A 22,770-nucleotide genomic window follows, 5' to 3' on the forward strand; every position below is an offset into this window, starting at 1 on the left:
GAACTGGTGCACGCTGTCGTATACGCCGGTCAAGCACATCCCAAACATGTTCAATGGGTGATATGTCCGGTGAGTATGCTGGCCATGCAAGAACTGGGACATTTTCAGCTTCCAAGAATTGTGTACAGATCCTTGCAACATGGGGCCGTGCATTATCTTGCTGAACCATGAGGTGATGTTCATGGATGTATGGCACAACAATGGGCCTCAGGATCTCATCACGGTATCTCTGTGCATTCAAAATGCCATCAATAAAATGCACCTGTGTTCTTCGTCCATAACAGATGCCTGCCCATACCATGACCCCACCACCACCATGGGCCACTCGATCCACAACATTGACATCAGCAAAGCGCTCACCCACACGACGCCACACACGCTGTCTGCCATCTGCCCTAAACAATGTAAACCGAGATTCATCCGTGAAGAGAACACCTCTCCAACGTGCTAGACGCCATCGAATGTGAGCATTTGCCCACTCAAGTCTGTTACGGCGACGATCTGGAGTCAGGTTAAGACCCCGATGAGGACGACGAGCATGCAGTTGAGCTTCCCTGAGACGGTTTCTGACAGTTTGTGCAGAAATTGTTTGGTTATGCAAACCAATTGTTTCAGCAGCTGTCTGAGTGGCTGGTCTCAGACGATCTCGGAGGTGAACCTGCGGATGTGGAGGTCCTGGGCTGGTGTGGTTACTCGTGGTCTGCGTTGTGAGGCCGGTTGGATGTACTGCCATATTCTCTGAAATGCCTTTGGAGACGGCTTATGGTGGAGAAAGAACATTCAATGCACGAGCAACAGATCTGGTTGACATTCCTGCTGTCAGCATGCCATGCACGCTCCCTCAATGCTTGTGGCATCTGTGGCATTTTGCTGTGAGACAAAACTGCACATTTCAGGGTGGCCTTTTATTGTGGGCAGTTTGAGGTACACCTGTGCACTATCATGATGTCAGATCAGCATCTTGATGTGGCACACCTGTGAGGTGGGTGGATTATCTCAGCAAAGCAGAAGTGCTCACTATCACACATTTAGACAGATTTGTGAACAATGTTTGAGAGGAATGGTAATATTGTGTATCTGGAATGAAGTTCAGATCTTCAAGTCCATCTCATGAAACATGGGAGCAAAAACAAAAGTGTTGCGTTTATATTTTTGTTGAGTGTAGAAACAGCTCTGACTACAAGTCACAAAGCATCAGTGTCCCAGCCAGATCTGACACTTTTTAGGGTCCCCCTGAAACATTAGCAGCATAGATAAAATCATGGTTAACAACAGTGACTGAGCATTTTATTCACTTTTTAAACATCTTGAGCAGTTTTGTTGTTTTTGATGTAAAGAAGTAAACAATGAGTGTCAAGGCTTTGTGCTCTCATTATTGCCAGGTTAGTCTTTTAATGTCTGTCTCTCTCTTTTGATGCTCCCCACTCTGCCTACATGAAAGATACACACACATGAAGAAATGTGATATTTAACAACAACACAACACAAAAGTTTTGCACTAATCACAGGTTTACTTCATCTATTTAAAAACAATGCCTCGCTTTCCTATTCTCACCAAATTCCTCTGTTGCATTGACACACAGCCACCACCAGGGGGCATTGTTATACTGTTGTGCTAAGCTATTCCAGCCATGTGTGGACACATTTGTTGATTTCAAGGGGCAGTATTAGTATAGACACTTTGTGTAGATTTGTCTAATGTCAGGGTGTGAATCCAGTCAACAGATTGTTTTAGTTTTAGATGATCCTAACTTTTTGTGCAACTTTAAGACTTTTCTTACTGCATAAATGGTTAAATCCTCTTATTTGTCTGACCTTTCTGCAGGGTTTCTCTGGATGTTTCTGATCTGTCTTGATGGTGTGATCATACTGAAACTGACTGATTTAAGCACTAAATTAAATCTTATCAGATGAGAGCACCACAGCTTCACATCTATTTGTGCTTTTATTTACTGACTAGCTCAGCCACCGGCCTTCACTTTGTCACCATCCATTCATACACACAGGAAATTAAATGACACAGAGACCTGGATGAAAAGACAAAAAGAGAAAAAGATCTAAGACTAATATTTAAAATGAGCCGATCATAAAAAGGTGTTTATTTAACAGAGTTAATGCAAAGCAGCTCTGGACTGTGTAGCTTTTTTTTAAATTTTAAATTCAATTACTGTGTTTGGACAAATGTGTGGTCATGATGTTTTTGGAGGGGTGTCGAACAAATCCAGTTCTGTTCATGAGCCCGTGGAGAGTATGATGTGTCGATACAACATGATGAAGTTCTGCGCATGCAGAATCGCACTGCCAAAGTTAGGAGTAAATATGTACACGCTCACATCAGCCTGGGATGGAAGCTTTCATCAAGTGGCATATATTGCTGTGTAAAAACCATATTAAGATTTGAAAAGCCCAGTTGGTCCAATTAAACAAGACCAATACAAATGCCTCAAGCCAAGATGTCAAGTAATTATTAAACATAAAAAAAATCTGTCTCAAGGCAGTGGCATAAGCCAAAGTAGAAATGTGAGGTACCCAGAGAAACAGTTTCCAGTGTGGTTTAAAAAGAAAAAAATGTTCTTTGAGCCAAACATTATTTAAATAACTGGATCATAAACATGCAGATCTTCCAACCTGATTTAAAGTCTGACACATATCTTCAAAAAAAGTGTTATCGCTGATGCACCTGTCTCCAGTTTGTTAAATGTTGACATAGCACGCACAGGCTGTACCTATTTGCAGTTGTGAGGAGTACTTTGTGTTTATTAACACCTCTTTCCTTCTGCTTCTGCATACAGAATATTTTGAGTCTATTACTTGCTGATTTCTCTAAGGAACAAGAATCTGCACCACATAATAACATGATGTGATTTCAGGTTGGTATTATATTTTTATCAGTTTTTATTAAGTGATTGGAAGCATTGTGCCAGAGAAAATATGCATACCAGGAACATTCACTGCATCCATTTAATTAGCTTTTTTTGACACAGTGTGCTAATATATGTGACTATACCGGCATGATTAAATTAAGGTTATCAGTGTTATCACATGTGCGAGATTAGGACGCTTGAGAATATTACCCAGGAGAAGAAAAGTCTTCTTTCCTTTGCCTGCATGCCTTTGAGGCATTATTACTGTGTCTTCAAGTGAATTGTCTCCTGTCCTCGTCTTCCCTCCCCACAGGCGAGGAGCTCAGGACAAGTCACAGCAAGCTGAAATGTTAGCCGCCTGCCAAACGCTTCCTGGGCTGTGGCTGCAAGCTCTGTGAATTTGGCTAGTTATTCAGGCAGGAAGTTGCCTTTTTCTCAGCCAAAATGTTCCTTTTTCAAAACATATTTTTCAACCAAACTGTGGAGCAGGAAAGTTTTTTTTTTCCAGTGTGCCCCCTTCTGTGCATTTCATCTATGATTATTTTTGTTATACTAGCTTTTTGGACTGTGGTCATTTAGTGTACAATTCTGAACTGGAATCAACTTCTCATACACCAAACAAGGCTAAGCCTCGTCTACAGCCTCGTCTACAGCCATGGCAGCATTTCTGTTGGGCTGCTTGCTTAATCGCTGCCTTGTGGACATTTGCAGATTAGCAGCAAAGACTCTCTATGCATTGAGAGATGTGTATGTTATGTTAGCATACTGTATTTTTGTTTCATTCTTCTGTCACTCACACAGCTAACAGCTACATTTAGTATCACAAAAAAATGAGTCAGCTGGACATTTGTGTTTAAATCTTGTGAGAATCTGCTTAGACTGCCTTCAAAAAATTAAATGTTCTTTTGATGTTTGGAAAAAAATACACTTTTGGTGCCAGAATGGTCGGAGGATGTGTGGCTTTTAACAACTGGGGCCAATATTAAGTTTTTTTGGAACTTTTCAGATCGGACATTATTTGACTCCCACCTCTTTTTCTAAAGGAACATAGTGGTTAACCTCAGTGTGAAGACGTAGTTAATGAACAGCTGCCTGTGTCCTTGAATAATTGAAAAAAATCTCTTCTTCAATATATGTGTCGCACCATCACAGAGCTGTCAGGTTAGCAGCGCTCTGAGAACAGCGGGCCTGGTACCAGATGACAAGCTGGCTAATAACTGTGACTGGTTGGACTAATCAGTAGGCTGTGGTCACTTCAGTGTGCTGCTGCCCTCATATTAACCTGCTGCTTGTTATTAACACACTGCTCTTGAGTAGAATATGCATGGGCACGACCCTGTATGTGTCAACTCTGTTTGAACTCTTCCAGGTCTTTGGCTTGAGCTTGTAAAACAAACAAACCATGTTTCCTCTTCAGGTTGAAATGCAGCTTAGTGTGTGCGTGCGTGTGTGTGTGCGTGTGTGTGTGTGTGTGAGACTAACACAGTGATCTGTGTTGTCACTGTGGAACGGTGCTAAGCTCCATGCCTCGGGTTATCTCTACAAAAATGCAGAGCGGGGGGCTTCAGGTGTGTTTGTGTGAAGTGGAAGGAGAGGAAAAAGTGGGGGAAGTATTTGCTTAGGTGTAATGTTAAGAGTGTTTGCAGACTTCTGTCATTGTGTGAGAGGGAGGTGAGAAGGAATGTAGCTGAAAGTTGCTCCTATGTGTGCTTGTGTGTAATAGTGTGCAATGTAAAACAAAATCACTGCATTGACTGCAAGACGTTTTTCATAATAACAGTTTGCAGCTCTCTCACTCACCGCTGATTGATACACATTCATCTTTCAACCTCTTCCAGCTTCAACATGTGTTTAGATAAGGGGGTTCCTGCTTCCTGGGAGAAATCCTTGACTGCACAGGAAGTGATGCTTTCTCTGTTTGCCGGTGCAACAATAGCCGGCTTGTTCCTAACAATTATAGAACAGATAGAGGAAATACAAGAGCCTGTGCTATGGTTTGATCAGTTGTATTATTACAACATGTTGACCCAGGTTAAACTGGTAGTATTAAACATCAGAGGTACGACAGCTTATCTTTACAGACACCAAAATCAAAGTTTATGTGGATTATCTTTAAAGGAAAGGTAGAAATCATGGAGGTAGAATCATAACCTGACAGACTGAGTGCAACCGGCAGTAGTGCGATTTTATAAAGGTGAGAACTGTCACATATTGAGGTGTAATAGTTGTTAAAAGTTCTTCTTCTCTGTGACACCCAACCTTACAGTTTTGTGTGCACTTTATTCTTAAAGGGACACGTCACCCATAAATTAAATCATATTGTTTCCTGTGGGCAGCAGTGCTGTTTATGTGACATACAGAGTTTTTATACATTATATTAAGGGGATGGCAGAAATCTCTACAGTCACTAACACATCGAAACTATTGACATGGATGAACAACACAGCACTCACAGGGGAAAAAATCAAGACATTTGTGTTGGGGGATAAACTGCTTCCCTGATCATCCAAATACCTGCAGTTTTATGCAGATACTTGTGCCTTGACTTTAAAAACTTTCTGAAGCATTGCAGACAGACCATATGGCGCAGAGCTAAATGACCCATGGATCAACTCTGCCGTGTATGATGCATTTATTCAACAGTTGGGATGAACGTCAGCAGCAGGAATATAGACAGAAGGAGGATGAACAGATTAGGACTGCAGAATGACAAAAACTGAAAGAAGGAGAGAGCAAGAAGGAAAAGAAGGCACAAGTAAAACAGATAATGAGATGAACAAAGAGAGCCCATCAAGGGGAATGAATGGGGACGTGCAGTGTGGTTCATCCACTGGGCAGGTCTTCATGTCTGTTGGCTGTGAGTCCTCAGAGAGGAGCTGTCAATCAAAACCCACCAGGGATTGCAGTGATTTGGAATTTAAAGTTAAAATACAAATCCTAATCCTAATCCTAAACCTAATTGGTTTCAAGGTACATTTCTTCAATACTAAATATTGAAGAAACAAATGATGAAACAAAGTTTCAGTAATAAAACAGCCACAGTCATTTGTCATTGTGCAATGTAATGTAAATAACATGAATGACCACAGCAGCAGCAGCACTGTGAGGCTGTGCTAATGGCGCTCCAAGCTAAAAGCTAACAACGGCAAGCTCACAACATGTTGTAAAATTACAGACAGTTCAGTCCTGTAGGTGCCCAGAGTGTGGGGCTCAAATACTTTTAGTATGAGAGTCTGTACAAATTTTTATGGCAGTCTATCCAGGAGGGATTGAGTGATAGACCGACCTGATCATTTATCTTGATTTAAGGTCAAGTTCCACTCCTTATCATCGAGTATTAGTTAAGTGTGTGTTCTTCTGCAAATGGGCAACAGATGAAGGAAAAGGGGGACAACAGAAGGACAGGAAGGGAGGAAGAAGAAGGAGGATGGAGGGAGAAGGACTTAGAATCCTTATCCACCCGATTATAGTGTTTATGGCATCTGGACAGTTGTCTGGCTAAGAAGTGCATGGACGTGTGTGCGTGTGTGTCTGCGTGTGTGTTCAGAGTGTGTGCATGCCCTTAGGGAGACACCTGGAGTGTAGCTATTCAGCATTTCATCTCATTCAGCCACTGGCACATTTCACTGTTTCCCATGACTCCCATTCTTCCTCCCTCAGGGCAAGTCGCTACATTTCTGCAGCAGGAGAGGAGCTGAGTGTGTAAACAGCATTACAAAGTGCACTCAGGTGGATTTTTTTTCAAAAATGATGATGTTAGTGATGTTAGTTGCTTCAGTTTAAAGAAATCATTTCACATTCTTGAAAATTTGAAGAATTAAATTAGAGCAAAGTTTTCCACACACAACCTGTTAAAGACAGGAGGGCTATGTTCTAGTGTGCCTTTACAGCGTGGAGACAGAGAGGGTGGGTCATTGTACTTGCACCCTGCTGCCGGCACCATAGATTCTCAAATAGCCGAGAGCCAACAAGCCCACTGAAGCCAGACACTGTGATGACAGGTTTGTTTTTTCAATGGTATAAAAAAGAGACATTAAAGTGGGGAAACCTGTCTGATCATACCAAAAACAAGATCTGTGGTCCAGTAATTCTGGTGGTGGTGTAAAAGCAATGCATCATGAGGCAAAACATGGCTACATGCAGCTAGGAGAAGTTTGTTTAGGCAGACAGCAATGTTGCCAACAGGCTGACACCTGGAGCCTCCCACAGGGACTCAACATGTCTATTCAGACCTATGGGTGTCATATTGTAAACAGTCTATGGTTTGAAAGAGTGAATGCATGACGTTTTCTCTAACCTAACCAAACCTCAATGGACCTTGCTAGTTGTTTAGCCTCCTACCTGTGCTAGTGTTGTAAGTTCACTGTGATCAGCTCATCATTTTTTTAGAGGTCTGCAAAAACATCCAGCTGTTCCATTGACAGAATAAATGATTAACTTAGACATTTTGTGCTTGAAAGTGAAACTGTGAACTTCAAATGTTCCAAGCTGCTTTAGTCATTTTGTTTCTTTTGAACCTCCAGCTTTGAGCAGAGGTGAGAACCTGTGTCAATGTGCCTTTAACATCAAAGCTGGCAGCGGCAGGGCATGGCAGGCACCTGCTCCGAGCGCACAGAGCCGATCCAGACGGACTTTTTTTAACACACACACACACACACTAAACGAGTTTCAGTAATGACCGCGTGGATCCTTTAAAGCCACAGATTACGGATGTGTCCTCCACGACAAGTCCCATCGTGACCGCGGAGGCGCACATAAAGGGCCCCGAGGGGCAGATGCCGATTTGAAGCCTGCAGGTTGGCAGCGGAGGATTTTGCGCAGCGCCACTGGTCCGCGTCTCTCTCTCTCTCTCTCTCTCTCTCTCTCTCTCTCTCTCCCTTCCTCCAAGATGAACCCGAGCAAAGGAAAGGGTTGGGACAAGGAGGCATAGCTGGAGGGAGGGATGGCTGAATAACGAGGAGAGAAACACCCACTCCGGACTGACCGAATCTGTATCCGGAGAGAAAGAGTGGGAGAAAGAAAGAGAGGAGAAAGAAGAGTGAGAAGAAAGAGGAGCGTTTTAGGAGGTGGCAGCAGCAGTCTTTGGTATTCAGAGGATTTCCTTTGGGGATAAACGGACGCTTTGAATTGATGACTGGAGAGGTACGGAAGCAGATTTCATTCATTCCTTGTGTGTGTGCCTGGACACAGGTGTGCGCTGCTGGAGCGTCTCGGCGCAATCAGTCCATTTAACTACGTTCCGATAGTTTGACCTAAATCTGGCTGAAGAAACTTCAATTACATCAGTCAGCGGCACTTTTAAATGATAAGGAAGATTCATTCGGGCTGCGGAAACTTGCAGGTTCACAGCAGGTGGAAAATGATTTTAAAAATATATTCTGGCAAAAGACACTTTCCTCGCAATAAAATAGATCGTCTGTGTTTATCTACTTTTCTATTAGTGCGGGGTCCACTCTGAGTCGAGTGTGTGTAATCTGTGTCCCTTAAGCCTAAAAAAACAAACACAGAGGTGGATTTCAATGAGGGTAACGCCTTAATTCTGGTTTTCATTAACCAATTAACCAGTTGCAAAGTTGCCCCTTTGGGTCGCAAGAAAGAGGACATTATGCAAACTGAAGACAGGGGAAAGTTTGGATTAATGTTGCACTAACACAGGATAAATTTGAACCACTCTGGGTCTGTCTGATCTCAGTTTCTTTAGTTTATTCTGATTACTCCAAATTCTGTGTGTGTGTGTGTGTGTGAGAGAGAGAGAGATTTCTGTTTAATCCTTTTTATTTTCTTCTTTATGTCTCCAGGCTGATCTATTGAAGAAAAAAAACAGTCCTATTTCCTGGAGTATTTTTATCCCTATTAATATGCATTGTCATTTTTCTGGTCTTTTGACACTGTCTGGATTGAAGGAGCTGCTCACTCTTTCAGTACCACAAGGTTTCCTACAGACAGGACAGGAAGAGCCTCAATATTGAATCAACTTTAGTTGCACATGCTGTTTTATTCATATGACTGTCAGCAAGGTGTGTTTCAGAGAGTAAAAAGATAAGAGGTCCCTGTGTGTGTGTGTGTGTGTGTCCATTCTGCTTGTAATAATGAGTGGCAGACTGGAGAGGAGGTGAAGGAGGGGGGATGTGCAGGAGAGAACAAAAAGTAAAGGGTGAGAGGAGGAGATGAGATACAGGAGGAAGAGGACAGGGGCTGTATTTGCTCTTTTGGTTGGACAATTGGACTCATGAAATGTTCCCTCGCTGGACTGTCAATCAAACTGCTCTGTCACTGTCTGTCCTTCACCCCTTTTTCTGTCAGCCCTGTCTTCTCTTCTCTGGAACAAAGTCCGTCACTGTTTTGCCCCAGGCCTGCTCTGTGTAGGCGGGGGGGGGGCTTGGCAGCTGCTCTGTGGTCAGTGTAGTCTGCTCAGTAATTGTAAAAATACAGATTTTAAAGTCAGATAAGTGATTCCAGATCAGTGGCTTGTGTTGACCCACAGTGTTTCTGAATGCATTCATGGTGTTTCTGTCACAGAGCTGCTTTCATTTTTCTCCCTCTTAGATTTTTTTCACTCTCTTTCTGTCCCTTCATACAGGTTGGTGCTGCTAGCTGAAAGGATGTTGTCAACGGGACGTATCAGTTGGTGTTTGTTGGCTCCACTGGTGTTACTAGCTGTCGTTTCCTATTACCCCAGTAAAGCACAGGATCAAGGTAACACTTTACTTCACTCATTTCTCTTTGCTTCTCGCCCTCCTGCCCCTGCATTTCCCCTTATCCACCCATCCAAATCCAAACCCTTCATCCATTTCAGAATCCACCTCCTCTCTCCTCTCCCCTCTTCCCTTTCTCCCATCAAGCCTACGCCCTCACCTCTGCGACCTCTGCTATCTCCACCACTTCTACTCTCCCCTTACCTGACCTCTCTGTGCCCCCTCCTCCGCCGTTTCTTCCCTCATTCCTCCCTCTATTTGATGTGCAGGCTCGGTCCAATCACATCACATCATGCTCACAATCATATCGCCTTCACATCATCATGCCATTTCACCCCAGCAGCACGGCACGGCTTGCCGATGCTGCCATGCTTCAGTGGGGCTTTAATAAATGTGTTGAAACGGTGTGCCTCACGCTGTCATGATTTGCTGCACAATGTGGTGCATAATATATATAACACTCCAACGTGCTTTGCAATTAACCTCACCTCAGCATATCTGGTTTAATCACACTGTCATCAGAAACGGGACTGTTGTTTGCTTTGTGTGATATTTTGGAACAACAATGTTAAGAAATACACAGTTTAACTAAAGTTTTATGTCATTATATTGTGTTAACATGAAACAGATGTGTGTTTTTCTGAATGAGACTCAGATGTTCTGACACAGTCTTCCTGCTCAGTAGTTGATTTGTTTTTTATTCATGTGATCAAGATCTTGAGGTCAGGTGATTTAATGAAGGTGTAAAAATATTTCTTCCTTGTGCTTTCACAAAGTAATTCCAATGAATGGAGTGAGCTTTAAATAATGTGTGTGTGCGCAAGCTGGCTACTGTCTGTGCATGTTGTGCATGAATTCAGCTGTATTTGGTAGCTAGTGCAGAGGGTCAGACTGACTGTAACCATCTGGATAACGATCATATGAAAATGACCCAGAGGGACACTTAAGCTTACGCTGACCCTGCTTTGTGTTTGTGTGTGTGTTTTCAGAATTACTGGGGGACCTAAATCACTTTGGAGACGTGTCATACTTTTGGGGGTTAATAATAAAAAGCATGTCGCCAGATTGTATGTTATTGTGTGTGTGCGTGTGTGTGCGTGAGTGCGCGTGTGTGTGTGTGTGTGCACGTGCGCACGTGCATGTGTGAGCGTGTGAGAGTGTGCGTGCGTGTGTGTGTGTAGCTCACATTCCTTCCAGGATGTGGAGTTAGAGCAGCAGGGAAGCAGCAGAATCTTTCAAAATTCACATGAAAAATGTGATAAGATGTCTAAATACAATCTATGAGTCCATCCTAAAAATACATTTTATATTCTGAATAGATCAGTGTGAGGCTGCTTTGGATTTATTTCTCAAATAAATATTTAGGGATTGCAATAAGGGCAGGAGTTTACTATTATTTTGTGTCTTTAGACCTTTCTACCCTCACTCTCTGTATCCTTGTCAGTGAGTTTCCAATCACTGTTTTTTCCTCATCATCCTTATTGCAGAAATGAGGAGAGGTGAGGCCGAAGTGTGAAACCATAAATTAGGCTGGGATTTAATCTAAATGATTTACAGCAGAACATGGATGACCTCCCAGACACTTTGAAAATGTGCCCCTGTTCAATCCCTTCATTAGGGAGCATGTGATAGCCATTAATGTTTGCGGTCTGTCCCTGTAAGCTACAACATCTGGTCAGAGGGGATTTTAGCTCGAGGATTAGTGTGTGTTCTACCCATGCAGGATGCTTGTATATATACAAATGTCTGGACAGTCTCAGAAACTCCCACTGAAGTGGGCGAGTGCAGGAAGTGTTTTTTACATATTACAAATCTTTTGGGATTTAGGCTCAACAAGAAAAAATTCAAAACCACAAATATTATTCAATTAATGCATTGTTTTTATCTTATAATCACTATTTCATTTGAAGTACCTGCATGAAAACACTTTATACAATAGATAAAGTAATAGCTGTTCATCTGGTAAACTCAGATCACATCAATGCTCTGCTCAGCTCCTGTGAACTCCTTGTCAACACCCTCTGCTGCCCCAGCAGGGAAGATGGAGAGTGCTGCTGTGAAAGCTTAAACAAGAACTACTTTCAGCCAAAATATGACAACCACTTGTCCAAACAACTTCAACCATGGCAGTGCACTTACTTGGGTCACCAGTAACACACGTGCCAAGAGCAAAAGAAAACGGCTGAACAGTTGTCCAGTAAAGTGAGAGACAGACAAACACTCACACACTCGAAGACATTCCTGGCATGTATGCAGATTGTGTGTGCGTGCTTACCATGTGCATAGTTAATTATTGTGATTGATTTTGTTGACTGCTTGACAGCCTGGGTCAATACTGTTCTTCAGAACACCCAACAGATGATTTGCTCGAGAGCACATTGGCAAAAGTATTGCACTTTTGTGTGTGTTGTAAGTGTGTGTACCCGGCACGTGTGTGTGTGTGTGTGATTAGAGGGCAGCCTGGTGAATTAGTATGAGTAAAAGTGTTGGCCAGTAATTTCAGTTATAATGAACAGGGACAGAAGCCAATGATGGGAAATCATTTATTCATAAACAAAAGGGAGGATGAGAAGCAACAACCTGTTCGGAATTTAAAAACTGCTAAATTACCAAAACCCCGACGGCTGTCATCGCACCACTCCGCTGCTGTTGATGGTAATCCGGCTTGTCATAATCATCAGCCACTTTAGACTAAATGGAGCATTGAATTGTAGGAGCTGTGGCGGGCAGGAGGTGCTGTGGCTCTGCCCTCCTGTTATAGTGAGACCCTGTAGATCCTGTTCCTGATTCTAAATAAGCCAAATTAATTTGATAGGAATATGAGTGGATGAGGATTTTTGGGAAGTGTGTGAACAATATGATGGGCTGTGTGCAACATCCACCAGCATATCCAGTTTAGTGCATGCATGGTCTGAATTTCAAAGTAGTCTTAGGTGAAGAGGGTGCAGTATAAAAAGAATGAAATAGACTACAAGTATTTTGGAACATACGGACGTGGCTCTTAAGATCACAGAAGAAGAGAGTGCAGAGCCTCAAGTGACTCAGGGCTGTGCAGACATTGTGGTTGTATAAATTGTTTGTGAATTGGCTGCTCCTAAAATAACCAAGAAAAATTGTCACAGTGCCACTAATCAAGGAATAATCTGTACTCTCTGTGGTTAATCACTCATTTAAAGAAAACTCAGAAAGTGGTGCATTTTCCACCGTGTCCTGTCACACAATATTATTTCTGCAAAGAGGACCAGAGGCAGACCTGCTGTAAACTAACCATTAATGCAGACATTTTATGATGTGCTTCACCATAAACACCTGGGCAGTCATCTGTGGAAACTTGAGCTCTAACTACTGATTAGATTAACCATCTGTGACAAGTTTACTTCAGCCGATCAGATCACTTCTCACTGTCACAGACCACTGTCTCCACTAAAGCATGCAAACGACTAGTAGTGCTTTCATCAGGTGTGACCTGCAGCTAAGAAATAAATGATAATGGTTGGAAGATGTTCTTATTGGATAACTAGATCTTTTTTGTTGTTCACAATTGTCCTTAATTGATCTTTCTCTTTATTGTCATTACTGTGGGCTTGTCAATCATCTGTAAAGCACTTTGGATCGCTCTACCTTGCACAAAAAGTACTATATGATTAAAGTTTGATTGTGATTGAATGGTTGAACAGTAACAGTGCTTTAGTATTAGGGAACAACTGAATACATTTATTTTGTTACATAATAAGCATAAAAATGTTATATAATGTTAGTTTTAAGAATAAGACTGGCCGACAATAGTACAAAAAGGACCTTTAAAGACTAATTTAATATCTTGTCTCCAAGTTTTGCAGCAGTAATCTGAGGAGCAGAGTGTTCAGTGTAACATTTCCTGCCTGTTTAATGCCAATCATCACCAGCAGAATTAACCCTGTTGAGTAATTTATGATATTTTTTCCACTAGCAGACAGGCTGAATATTACAGCTTCTTTCACCAGACTGCAGACAGGCACAACAGACTTTAAATTTCACACACACACACACACACACACACACACACACACACACACACACACACACACACACACACACACATACATATTGGAGCTGAGAGATGACTGTTGAGGGGAAAAAGGCGTCACTTACACAGGTAGGTATTGAAAAGCAGAAAAATGGTACTAAGTCAGGAGTGAAGAGCAGAGGAGGAGAAGATGGGTAAAGTGCAGGAGAGAAGATGAGAGGTAGAGGAGAATTTAAAGCCAAGGATAAGAAGAGACGATGTGATAAAAGACAGGAGTGTTCCTTGAGAGCAGCAGAGGAGATAAAAAGAGCGGAGAGGTGGAAAGAAAAAGGCAGAGTGGAATCAGGTTAAGTGCTATCTCAGCGCACAGAGTCGTTCTTGTACAAACGAGACGCTGAATGACGCGTGCTGCAGTGCGCACACACTTCCCCCCATCTCCCTCATGAACAGTACAGTAGCTATCTGGTGGTGACAGCGCAAGCCAGCAGTTGTCATCCATAAATCCTGAGTATTAGTGAAGCTACTGTAGGCTGAAAAGTGGAGTCACTACCAGGCTTATCTGGAGAGAGAGGAGGAGGAGGAAACCAAAGGAATTAAAAGTGGGAAGGGAAAATGAACTAGAAGGAAATGAAAGACAAAGGCAAATAATGGTTGGCATAAGAAAAGAGGAAAAAAAGAAGATAAAGAGATAGAAATGGGAAGGAAAGAGGCAGCTGGCTGTGAAAGGAGAAACCAAAGAAGCCAGAAAACCTAGCGAAGACAAAGGAAGGACATGAGACAACAAAAGAGCTGAATGGAGAGATGGAAAGACAGAAACAGTGATGAAGAAGAGGAGAGATGGCATGAATAGAAGCCTATGTTGGCTTAGGAGATGGGAAGAGGAAGCTGAAACAGAGATGGGGCGGGTGAAGCAGAGGATTGGACAGTGAGAATTTACTCATCTAGCAGGAATCCCTGCTAGTTTTCCCTGCTCCTAATCCTCAGAAGAGTCATCCCTTCTCAAACTGGGGCATCAAACTGTGCTTGTTTCGACATAACCCAGATAAATCCAGTTCATACTGGGCCGGCTGGTTCACACTCCCCGCAGAGTCAGGAGATTACTCAAGTTCAGACTTGAAATTAGAGCCTCTGAATTAGGGTTCAGCTGCACACGTTAAATACCCTTTTTGAAAGGATTTGTATAATTTTCACATTGGGGGTTTGTCATTTTTTTTCTTTGAGGTTAAGTATTTACTGGAGCTGAAAGTTGTTGCTATGCAATAGCTGCAAAGGTTCTGCCAAATGGTTGGAGCTGCAGTTAGTACCTGGCAAGAAGCGAGTAGCTGCTGGGGACTCCAGTGGTGTTACTCTTTCGGATAAACTGCTCTGGACTGTCTAATATACTGTTGTCCTATACAATCTGTAAATTACAGGAATGGAGGGGGGGTGTAATGCATTTCACAAAAGCATCTTGGCACTTAGATGCAGAGAGAGTGTGTGCATGCAGCTCTTGGATGATATTTACAGTAGTAAACATGAACAGACGTGTCGGTTTGTGAAGTGTAATTTATACCAGAGACCCTCATGTTCTGTCAGCATCTGCAGCTATTATGTCCATATTCATTAATCATAGTCGCTGTCTGTGGTTGTGCGCCCGACTTATGGATCTTGACATTCATTCACAGCATAAAAGATAATGGTAGGCTCATTCAGTGTGTGTGTGTGTGGTCATTGACATGCAAAATAAAAGATCAAGGAATTCCAGGTAATTTTCTCTGTTATTAGTGCCCTGTCTGCCAACTGCATTCACCTATCTACCCACCTCTGTCACACACTTAAATTATTCATAGATTCTTATTGTGTAGTGTAATTATATGCAGTATTTGTTAAATGGTATGGTGTGATTAAGAAAAAGCAATAAGCATAATAGAAATCTGTGAATTGTTGCACTCTGTCTATGCAAAAATGATCAAACGGCATGTTCTGATAAAAAGTTCACGATGAGTTTGTTCCAGCAATTAAAGTTTGAGGATATTTAGTAGGAAATGTTCAAATGTTAGTTAAGATTTTCTACTAAAAATGAGCTTAGGCAGAAAAAAAAATGTATAAAATCTAAATAATGTAGTGTTTATTTACTAAATACATACGTATACATTTACTAAAATAGGCCAAATCAACCATTTATATCATTTTTTGACTTCAATAATTTTGGAAAAAGAAATAAAACAAAGCCTGGATAGATGAACATCAGCATCATTTGTTACTTTTCCACAATATAATAATTGGATTCGGAAGCTGCAGTTACTTCTATTTATGGCCTTAATGGGATTTTCCGTGAGAAAGATGGAAGTCTGTTCTCATCTGCGAGTGAAAATCCCGAACACCTCAGGTTTGTCAACATCATATCACCTACAGTATGTCTGTTATTCTCACTCATTCATGCCCAATGCACAGTCTTCACATGTCAGCACTCACAGCGGGTATCAGTCTGACTGGTGAAGAAGAGGCCCATTTTTAGCATTTGTGTTGTCTTTTTGGTTTTTATGAGAGTTTAGAAGAAGGAAGGACTGTAGCAGAGTATGGTAACTCTACATTTTTAGCTAATGCAATCATTAGCTGGCTCGATACATTAGCAACATAGGTCGAGTAAAGAGTAGGCTTAATATCTTATTGACTTCCACAGTCTTTGTCTTTATGCAACCAATGGAGACGCCCCCTGTTGGTTATTTCAAAGACTGATTGGCTTCTATTTTTTAGACTAACAGGCTTTGTCCACTTATGATCTGTGATCTGTAGACTGAAAGATTATTTGGATCATTTGGTTAAATGGCTTCTTTGACATTTAACATTTTGTGTGCTGTTCGTTCTCTGGGTATGCTTCCAGTGGGATAGATCAGTCAAAACGTGTCAACATTTTCCTGACTCAAAACATGGCCCTCTGTGCCAAAGTTCTCCGAGACACCATTGATTCTAACAACACGAGTTTTAACCTGACCTAAAATGCGTCCTATGTATCACTGATGAATTGAACAATAGAATGATCCTCAGTCTGATATGAGTGCGAGGAGTGCTGACAGGTAACGCAGCTCTGCATTGGGAGCGTCATCATATTTATGGATGACAGTGAAACAGATTAACATAGACTAATATAACATATTAAACGGTGAAATGGTGACATAAAGCTCATGTCAGCGACTTCTGTTTTCATCTGAGGTGATACTACTTTTCTTTGCTGTCCTCTCTCTGTCTGTAGATCAGAAACAGTCAAATTCTCTCCTTCTCACTGTGATTCTGCAGAATGTGCTGTCTGTGCTTGAGAAACCACAGCCTGCACAAACACATGCTCATGCAGAGAATGGCTGCTGTCACCATTCTTCATTTTATACTGTATTCTGCAGAACACAGAAGCACACACAGACACGTTTATTATGATTTCTTCACTGGTTTGTAACATAAATAAAATGCAGTTATTTCCTTAGGATGCATTCTATATAGAGAATTTGACTGGTTCCTTCTGCTTTTTAAAAACCTGTTTCATGCTGTTCTGAGCTGAAGCTGAACTCTGCACCATGCTGACCGGCTTTGTGAGTTGCTCTCATGGTTGTGGGAATGTTTAAAATTGAAATTTGCTGGCGCCTCTGTGTCCTTCTGTTCAACCATTCATTCATTTCCTCTTCGGTTTGCTTCTTATTTTGTTGTCTGGGTTTCTTATAATTGCTGACTTCTTGTTGACTGATCTCTGGGAACTTTTTTTAGTAATTATTATACTCTTTTATCAACATGTTATTCATTTCTAATTATTTCCTCACATTATTGAGGCTGATTCAACTGGATGATTTTTTTTTTCTCAGTTCCAGCTCCGAGGAGGCTTCGTTTCAAAGTGCTGAGCCAGAGCAAACTGCTCGTTTCATGGAAGGAGCCCAAAGGAGACTTTGACAGCTATTTGTTTCTCTACAACAGTCTACCAGGTAAGATGTTTTAGGCACATGTAGAGAGAAAACCTCCGTGACAAAGTGCAGCTTAACTTTGAAATTTTATATGAAGGGTCCCATTATGACCTGGATTTCCTGTCTGTCAGGAAGGATTATGTAATTTTCTTATCAAAGTTCTTTGAAGGGATTACGCTCTTGAGAGATGTGGCGGACTCAGAGTTTGCCCTGCACTTCTGCCAAGTTTGCTTCTGTGGAGCTCGTCAGCAAAATTTTAAAAATTTGACTGATAGGTGCATGGGAACTATACTCAGGTTATTACTGAGTGTGATTATTGGCTTGATGGATGCCTGATTTTCTGCCTTTGTCCTGCACAGGTCTATGGCCTGCTTTTGTTGCCATTAATGCCACACTGAAGACTGCAGTCAGCTCCCTCACTGTTGAAATAAAAATGAATAAGCACTTCAACACAACATTTTCCAGCAAACACCGCTTTTTAAGAAAGCAGTTTTTTTTGCTGCTTCTGTCGGCTGTGAAGAGAACTAACACTTCAATTTATGGCCACTTCCTTCTCAGAGTGGAGTGCAGCAGTAAGGCATTTAGCAAATGCAGTAAAACATCCTTACTGTATCTATGTGTGGTTAATAAAGTCTTCTGAGGGAACCTGTCCTGAGTCCTGGAGTCAGATGAACCATAGACTCCATAAAGCTTGATAAGAACAGCTGCAGTCCTTTTTGCAAACAGATCACAAAGCAGGTGGTCTGAGTGGCAGCTAACCTGTCAGCTCAACGTAACATCCAAGAGCAAAATCAGCTGAGCTGGATTCAGGTTTTAGGTTGGAGCATAATGATTCACTTTTCCCAACAAAGACGAGTTGCTGTGTTTTTTTTCTTAATGCATGTATCATTTAAAAGATTACCTCCTGTCAGTTTCTCCTATTTTCTTATCACATCGAGTAGTGCTTCTGTTTGTCTGCCTGGTGGATTCATAATTTATTCTATGAGTATTACTAAAGCCTGCCAGCAGCTTTGAAATTCTAATGGTGTGTGCTGTGTGTGTCTGCATACATAGTAGTGTGGTAGTTATTACTGCCAGATGCCTTTGTTTATTCTCTAAAATCATCGGAGCCAAGCTTCTTATTCTATGTAACTGAACATTGAGAGGAATCATTTGTGCCATGGTCAGCATGTTTAACTAAGGAGTGATCTGCTAAAGTATATACTGGAACCCTCAAATGAGTCAATGCAAGATGCCAACCAACTCAGCAGCAGCATTTTGGATGAATTTGGACTGAATAATCTGCTCTTAATTAGAATCAGAATTGGGTTTATTGCCATGTAAGTGATTCACATTTCTAGGAATTTGCCTTTGCATGCATGGGGTAAGATACAATAGGATAAAATAAAACAAGTACAAAATTTAATCTATTCTAAATAAGACTAGAATTGATTTATATGAATTTACAAAATTCACACATGAACCGAACAGAATAAAGCAGTACAACTGAGTAAAGTAATTACCTAATTAGATGCTACCATTAACCCCTGTTGCACATTGATCATCTAAAGTGAGCATCTCAGCTGACAGAGGAACACTTCTTCCTGCTGTAAATTAACTTTTTGAACTCATTAGAGTCATGAAGTCATATTTAAAGATATCTTTCTGAGATATGAACTCTCAATGTGTGGAACAGCTGTCATATAGTGACCAGGTGAATGCCTGACCTTCAGCTTGGGTCTTGATGTTCGGTTGATTGATAGCAGTTTGGTTCGGCTGAGTTTCAAACTGGAGTTGATCAATGCAGTTACCTCATGTGCAGATGTGCTGATGTGCAGTTGCCTTCAGAGGGATTTATCTCGCCTTTCCCACAGGTGTCATTAGTCATCAGTGTACAGGGACAAAGCTGAGGAGGGAAACACGCGCACACACACACACAGACACACTATATTGATGGCCAGATTGATTACAAGGTCAAGATAATACAGGTGATAATGTGAACTGTTAGCTCGATGGAGATTAACGGCTGAAGAGAGGACACACACACTCACACTCACTATTGTTTCTTTGTGAGGATCGACTATGGGTCACCCAGAACTCTAAGTGAGAACAAATGAACGCATTCATTAATAAAAATGTCTTGATTTTTCTTGTTTGCATCCGATTTGTCTGAAAATGAACTGTATTTTTTCACAAAGACAGAAATAAAAGAACATGCACGCAAATAAATGAAGTATTTCGACCTTGAATGTAATGTTTACCTGCATTCACAAAGGGGAATTTTAATCAGCTCTTCTCCTGACATAACTCGGGAATACTAATATTTTGCTGAGCAACGTTTAATTAACAACATGGATCTAAACCTTTAACCTCTGCCTCTCTGTCTGTTTGCCTCCCTCTGTTTGTCAGGTGGTCAGCAGAAGGAGGTCATAGTGTCTAAATCTGACACAAAAGTCTTGATAACAGACTACAACCCTTCTAAAGAATACACTTTCAGTGTCATTGCTGTCAGTGGTGCTGAGCAGAGCAGACCACTCCTGGGCAGATATATATATAAAGGTTGGTTTACTGCCGTTCTATTAACTGCTGAATTTCTGTCAGAAAGGGATGTTTTTTTATTATTTCATTAGAAAACATGTGATTAATCAGTTCTATCTGCTGCAGGTGAAAGAGGTGAGACTGATGGAAGAGACAAGACTGAGCAGCAGAGGCTGACTGAATCACTTGTACCTCCTGAGGATGCCAACGAGATCTCTGGAGGTAGGACAAACGCACACAAACACTGTTTCCATGAGAGGAGGCCGATCCAAAGCTTGCGCTCACAAGAGCATATAAATAAAATGAACAAAGCTGATGACTAGGACTCTGCTTAAAAGAGTCCTCCAGTTCGTTGCCATAGTGATATTTGGAGGTAGGAAAAACAACCGTTCGTGCCGCCTTTTACACGAGCTCCACAGATCAAAAAACCAAAAAAACAGTCTGGCTGTCTGTCCATGTCCACTTGGATCAGACTGAAGTGTTTCCCCCATGCAGCGTTTGTGCGTAACAGTGAAATCCACCTTTCAGAGCATGCAGACGTCAGCCTGGTGGTCTACTTACCCAACAAGTCCCAGCCAAAACCATCTATGCCTCACTGCTGAATCATTCAAAGCTGTGATTTGTGGAAACTTTATTTTTATTACGACCGTACCTCCTGATATTAGACGAGTGACCTACGCTGTTCGCTGGTGTCTGTGTGGTTGCCCGTTAATTTGATCCCCACCCCTCCGTTCCCCCCCTCCCGTACAGAACGTCTGGCTTTTTGTCTGTTTATTTTAAAAACCAAGATGTTCTTTCAGTTGGCAGCGTTAATGTCCACATATTTAAATGGCTAATATTTCAAACTCTTTTCAATGCAATGTGAGAGAGGAGGAGAATGCATTAATTTTCTTTATTGGGGCTGAAAATGCACAGAAACTGTCCTCTATCTGCTGATTTCTCTCCCATAAACAAGCATTCAGGGAGGACTGTTTGGCTTTAGAATAATTGATTGTGGTAATATGTGTATCTGTGTGTGCGTGTGAGACAAAGATGGAGCTGGTAATGATCGGACTCAGACATGAAGGATGCTTGTGGCTAAATTTGGGATGCTCTAACTGCTGCTGATTTGTAAATGTGATTGTTTTTACAAGTTTTAAACATCACTCTCTGTAACTTTAGTTTTTTTAACCAGCGTTTTCTGGCCTAAAGTGTTCACAAAGGCGGAATCTCATTACTCCTTGGAAGGATGCTTATTATTTAAGCACACACGCTTTAGGCTGGCATATTATTTGGTTTTGCGTGGGCCATCATTTGTCATAGGGCGCTAAAAGGTTTAGATTATTTGATATAGCCTTCATTTAACTGTGTGTCATCGTTTTTAAGGACTATAACCCTTATATATCATCATATAGTTGTACTTTGTAACGCTATACGTGCACTTCATAAGTGCTGATGGAGCAGGAGAGCAATATACACACAGTCAGAGATTCACTGAGCCGTTCATGTCCATGAATACCTAATAAATTGGATCTTGGATGGAAAACACATCACAGATTTAATATTGACGATAATGTCAACTCCATGCATTCAACAGAAAAGTGTCTGCTTTGCAACAAACAAATTATGTGATAGGCGCACCTGCATTGCGTTCTACATTAAATGCTGGTCACTAAACCACCCGTACAAAAAGCATTTAAACACTTTTATCAAACATTAACATACAGCATGTTGTACTGGCAGATTTTGTAGTCCTTTGTTGCAAACAAATTGTAATCTGAGTCACCAAATGTCACATTCACCAATCACATTTTAATAAGTCAGACCCACAATCTTACACTTGAAACGCACTTTTTTTTGCTCACCTAACTCATAATTTTGTCAGCAACAGTCTCAGTGTCACTCCTTCCTGCAGTGATCCGTCGTCCTGCTCTGTTGTTATCTGTATATGTCAGGCATCAGTTCCAGCAGCAGTTCATAAAACAGACTCTTTTGTCCTTGTCTTTAATTCATTGTATCCAGGAGCCATTTGATCTGTCTTTTGTCATCTCATGACTTCTCCATCTCCATCTTTATGTACATCTTATCTGTCATCAGCCAACCATTCACTTGTTTATTAAATTATGTTAAGTGTTAACTGTGTTAGAAATGCCATGTTTACTTTAGATTTGTGCATACTTTAACTGCAGGGAACAACACCATGTGTTAAGGCACTGAGGCTGTAATTGTTTTTAGTAATAGACCCAGCTCCAGCTGTGCCTTTGTGGCAGCACATCTGGTTCCAAAATTACCAAAAAATCATTTCATGTGAGCTCACACAGTGAACCCATGCACACACTCACAAAGGTTTAGATCTTTGATGCTCTCTTGTTTTTTTCTATCACACTCCTCCTCTTCCTCCTCCTTCCTGTTTGTAGGCAGATTATAAAGCTGGATTTCCTTCAGTCTGTTGTTATCAGAGTCATTCACCATTCAATGCCTCAGAGGTGACCTTGTTGGGTGTTCTGCCTCCTACCTGTTAAGGATTATAATAACATCCTGCTGTGTTTCAGTAGAATTCTGGGGATATGCCGTAGGTGTGTGTGTCTGCAGCTTTGTGTACAGTGTGATGCTAATGTGTCACTATGAATCTCTTTTATGTTGGGCTGTAATGTATGACTCTCTATCATGCACTGTGTGTGTGTTTATCTACCGCGATAACACCAGTGTCCTGCAGAGCTCCACAGACATGGCATTGCATGATGTATTAAAAAGTCTTCCTGTGCTTGTGTGTGTGTATTACC

General features: G+C 41.5%; 1 protein-coding gene across 1 annotated transcript in view; it reads left to right on the top strand.

The window, feature by feature from the left end:
• Window positions 1-8,100: 8,100 nt before the first annotated feature.
• The window catches only part of col14a1a (collagen, type XIV, alpha 1a), a 102,491-nt gene continuing 87,821 nt past the window's right edge, over window positions 8,101-22,770 (top strand). The window contains exons 1-5 of the mRNA XM_028424636.1: window positions 8,101-8,216; window positions 9,445-9,560; window positions 17,396-17,512; window positions 19,880-20,029; window positions 20,135-20,230. Coding sequence (XP_028280437.1) covers window positions 8,167-8,216; window positions 9,445-9,560; window positions 17,396-17,512; window positions 19,880-20,029; window positions 20,135-20,230 — 529 coding nt within the window. The 5' untranslated portion in view covers window positions 8,101-8,166. The remainder of the gene's footprint in view (window positions 8,217-9,444; window positions 9,561-17,395; window positions 17,513-19,879; window positions 20,030-20,134; window positions 20,231-22,770) is intronic.

The sequence above is a fragment of the Parambassis ranga genome, chromosome 16, assembly GCF_900634625.1.
Source record: "Parambassis ranga chromosome 16, fParRan2.1, whole genome shotgun sequence".
Taxonomy (NCBI): Eukaryota; Metazoa; Chordata; class Actinopteri; family Ambassidae; genus Parambassis; species Parambassis ranga.